This window comes from Fonticula alba, assembly GCF_000388065.1.
Source record: "Fonticula alba strain ATCC 38817 unplaced genomic scaffold supercont2.11, whole genome shotgun sequence".
NCBI classification, from domain to species: Eukaryota; order Rotosphaerida; family Fonticulaceae; genus Fonticula; species Fonticula alba.
The window spans coordinates 440,258-444,086 of record NW_009242981.1 but is presented as its reverse complement, the minus strand read 5'-3'; the positions used below and the strand labels follow the sequence as shown (position 1 = coordinate 444,086).

The following is a 3,829-nucleotide window of genomic DNA, read 5'->3' as shown; positions in this document are numbered from 1 at the left end:
ATCTCCTCGGTCAAGTTCTCCCCCTGCGGTCGGTTTTTGGCCTCGGCCTGTGCGTCGCCTGTGCCTTGCGCCCTCGCTCGGTCTTTCTCTCTCTCCCCCTCCCCCCCCCCCCTGCTCCCCATCTCCCTGACCCGCGCCCATGCCCACGCCCCCCAGCCGCCGACAAGACCATCAAGCTTTGGGACGTCGACACCGGGGCCCTGCTGGCCACGCTGGACTCGCACACCGGCGGCATCTCCGACATCGCCTGGTCCTCGGATTCCACCCTTCTGGCTTCGGCCTCCGATGACAAGACCGTCCGCATTTGGGACGTCGAGCGCGTGCGTCGGCGCATTCCCCCCACTCCCGCTCCTCGCCTGCCCCTGCCTCTGACCCCCCCCCCCCCCCCTCCCCCCCGCCCCCCCGGCAACAGCGCGTCTCCATCCGCACCCTGCACGGGCACAACAACTATGTGTTCTGCGTGAACTTCAACCCGGCCTCCACCCTCCTGGCCACCGGGTCCTTCGACGAGACGATCCGCATCTGGGAGGTCCGCACCGGCAAGTGCCTGCGCGTGCTGGACGCCCACTCGGACCCGGTGACGGCGGTGCACTTCAATCGCGATGGCACCCTGGTGGTCAGCTCCAGCTACGACGGGCTGATCCGCATCTGGGACACGGCCACCGGGCAGACGCTCAAGACCCTGGTGGATGATGACTCGCCGCCGGTGTGCGTGTGCCCTCTCCCCTTCGCCCGGCTGCCCGGCGTGTGGGCGCCCTTTTTCCCTGCTCCCCTTGGCGTGCTCTCCTCGCTGACTGACCTCCGGCTCTCGGGCCCTGGCCGCCTGGCTAACATGCTCCCACGCCCGCCCCGCTGCCGGGCCATTGCCACAGCTCCTACGTCAAGTTCTCCCCCAACGGCAAGTACATCCTGGCCGCCACGCTGGACCACACCCTGCGCCTGTGGAACTACTACACCTCGCGGTGTCTGAAAACCTACACCAGCCATCAGAATGACCGGTACTGCGTGTTTGCCTCCTTCTCCGTGACCGGCGGCAAGTGGATTGTCTCCGGCAGCGAGGACCACTGCGTGTACATCTGGAACCTCCAAACCAAGGAGGTGGTCCAAGTGCTGAAGGGCCACACGGGTACGTCTGCTGTCCGCTCCTCCCTTCTTTCGGGCGCGGGTCGGGCGCGGGTCGGGGGTGGGGTGGGGGGGGGGGATGCCCGGCCACCCTGCCGGCCAGGAGTCCATCTCGCTGGTCGGGCTTCCCCTTGCGCTGTATGCCCCCTCGTCGTCTTTTCTCCCACTCACATGGTGTTCCGCCTCGCCTCGCGCCCTGGGCGCCCCTCGCGCACATGCCCACGCGCAGATGTCGTCCTGACGGTGGCGTGCCATCCGAACGAGAACATCATCGCCTCCGGGTCGATTGACAGCGACAAGACCATCCGGCTATGGCGCTCGGACTATTGAGGAGAAGCCAAAAAAAAAAAAAGGAGCCGGCAGAGCGGGGGCGCGCGGTGCCATGCAGAAAGCCGCCGGCCCTCTTGCTGCGGCATCCTGGCTCTCTCGCTCTCCCCATGTTTGGCCCTCCGGCGCCATGTCCATTCTCCTCCTCCTCCTCCTCCTCTCCCTTCCCTTTGTATCGCACACACCCGAGGCGGCGCGGCGGCCAGTAGTTTGCTCGCGCCCGGCAAAATCGGCGCAGGCGGTGGAATGGGGCACAACAAAAATCTGTACACTATGAGACGTCACACCGCGCGCGCGCGCGCGCGCGCGCACGCGCGGAGAGAGGGGCCGGGGAGGGGCCATTTCGATCGTGCATGCACGTCCTCCTCTCGCCTCCCTTGCATCTGTCCCTCCCTCTGCCCGGTGTGTCATCGCGCCCTTGGAAATACAACCTCTGAACCACACGCCCTCGAGAGCGAGAGAGAGAGAGAGAGAGAGAGAGAGAGAGAGAGAGAGACAGAGAAGGGAGAAGAGTCTGATGGCCGGGGGAGGGGCGCAACTCCAGCGCGGGATTTCCCCCCACCCTCGGGGCCGGGGGACGGCGGCCTCCCGCGCGCCCGTGCACCCGCAAACATCCCCGGGGTCATTAGCTGGCCGTGTGATTGGAGAGCCGTCACGTGTGGCTGCCCGTGATCCGCACGGCGATCGGTGCCCCGTTCAGACTCGAGCCGCCGCGGCTCCCCCCCCCCCCCCCGACAAAGCCATGGGCCGGCGGGCCAGGGTTGCGTGGTGCCCGGCTGCCTGGCTGGGGCGCAGGGGAGGAGGGGGGGCAAGGGTGGGGTCGTTCCTGGGGAGGGCTGCGGCCGGAGCAGGGGGGGTATCTCCGGGAGATAAAAAAAGCCGAGTGTTGTTGTGTACGGGGGAGGAGCGGCGGGGCGGGGGCGGCGCGCGCACGCGCGCACCAACACGGTGGGAGAGATATTCCGGCTGCCGCGCTGTCCGCGGCCGGATCTTGGCGTGGCTGACGCGCGAGAACCCCGCTACAGGCACACGCGCCGCATGCGCCCCTCCCCGCCGGCCTGCCAGCGCCATGGCGTGTGGGCAGGCCATATTGCTGCCAAGGTGCCCGGGCCGCACCTTCTTCTCTTTTTTTTTTCGGCCAGGCTCGTGTACTGGCACTATGCGCATGCATTGTGTGTATGTACGTGGTGTACTTGGTGCCGCGTATTGTTGGGCTTCCCGCGTACGGGGGGCGCCGGCTGACGGGGTGCGCCAGCGGCGGCCCCGGGCAGAGGAACCCGCCCGCGAGCGCGCGCACGCTCACAGGTCTGCCGGGGCTCTCGGGCGGATTGGGACGCGCGCGCGCCCACACCCGGGTCGGGTACATCGAACCCCTGTGACACACGGCTGGCGCGGGGCTGTACCCCTGGCGGTATGCGCCGCCCCCCTCCCCCCGTGGCTATTAATGATGCCCGCGGCTCTCGGGGGAAGCGGCCGCGCGCGCGCGCGCGGCCGGCTGCTGCCCGGGGGAGGCCGGAGGCCGGCGGCCCAGCCGCGACCTTCTGGGGCACCTGGGCCTGCCGGCCACGCAAAGCGCGCGCGCGCGCGCACGCGGAATGGGGCGGGGGGGAGAGCGCATAGTGGCAATGCGTGCACTTTGCATGTACGAGGCCGCGGGGATTTGGCCGCCGGCCCGGGTGCGCTGCCAGCCCCCGGCCTCGCGGCTGTGCGTGTTAGCCGCAAACTCTGACTCATCCAGGACCGCCGCCCGGCAACAGGGCGCAAGCGGAGAGCGAGGTGAACGCCGCCGTGGGTGGGAGCGCGGGACAGCCCGCTGGGCAGGCCGGGAGGGGGGGGGGGCCGGCCGGCCGGGCGCGTCGATGTGCGCTCGCCCGTGGGGACAGGGGGCAGAGACCCCGGCGCGGGGAGGGGGCGCCGGGCGCCGCGGGGAAATAACCGCCCCCCCCCCCCCTCGGGCGTGGGGGATGCCCCTCGCCCGGCAGATGCAATAACAATAGCACGCCCGTCCCCGACGGGCTGACACACGCGCACGCCTCCGCGAGGGGCGCGGGCCCCGGTAAATGCGCCGCCGCGCTGGCAACGGCGGTGGCAGGCCAGGGGCGGGGGTCATGAACTAATGGCGCGCCCGGGGGAGACACCTTCCCGGAAATGACCCACGAGGCCGCGTGAGGCGCGTCGCCTCCCCCGCCCCCGCCCCCCCCCCCCGCGCGCGCACGCGCAGCAGGGGCGCTGGCACACCCGAGGGCGCCCCGGCGTCGCCCTGTCTTCGGCGTGTTCCTGCGCCGGCCCGGTGATGCGCGACGACGCCTGGCCGGACGACGGCACCGCGGGCGGGAAAGAAAACAACGGCCGCCGATCGCCCTCCGACGCCCCGCCCCCC

General features: G+C 70.4%; 1 protein-coding gene across 1 annotated transcript in view; it reads left to right on the top strand.

The window, feature by feature from the left end:
• Positions 1 to 1,765, top strand: part of H696_05500 (WD repeat-containing protein 5) — a 7,109-nt gene extending 5,344 nt beyond the window's left edge. The window contains exons 4-7 of the mRNA XM_009499324.1: positions 157 to 320; positions 413 to 708; positions 873 to 1,126; positions 1,352 to 1,765. Of these exons, the coding sequence (XP_009497599.1) occupies positions 157 to 320; positions 413 to 708; positions 873 to 1,126; positions 1,352 to 1,452 (815 nt within the window). The 3' untranslated portion in view covers positions 1,453 to 1,765. The remainder of the gene's footprint in view (positions 1 to 156; positions 321 to 412; positions 709 to 872; positions 1,127 to 1,351) is intronic.
• The last annotated feature ends 2,064 nt before the right edge of the window (positions 1,766 to 3,829 follow it).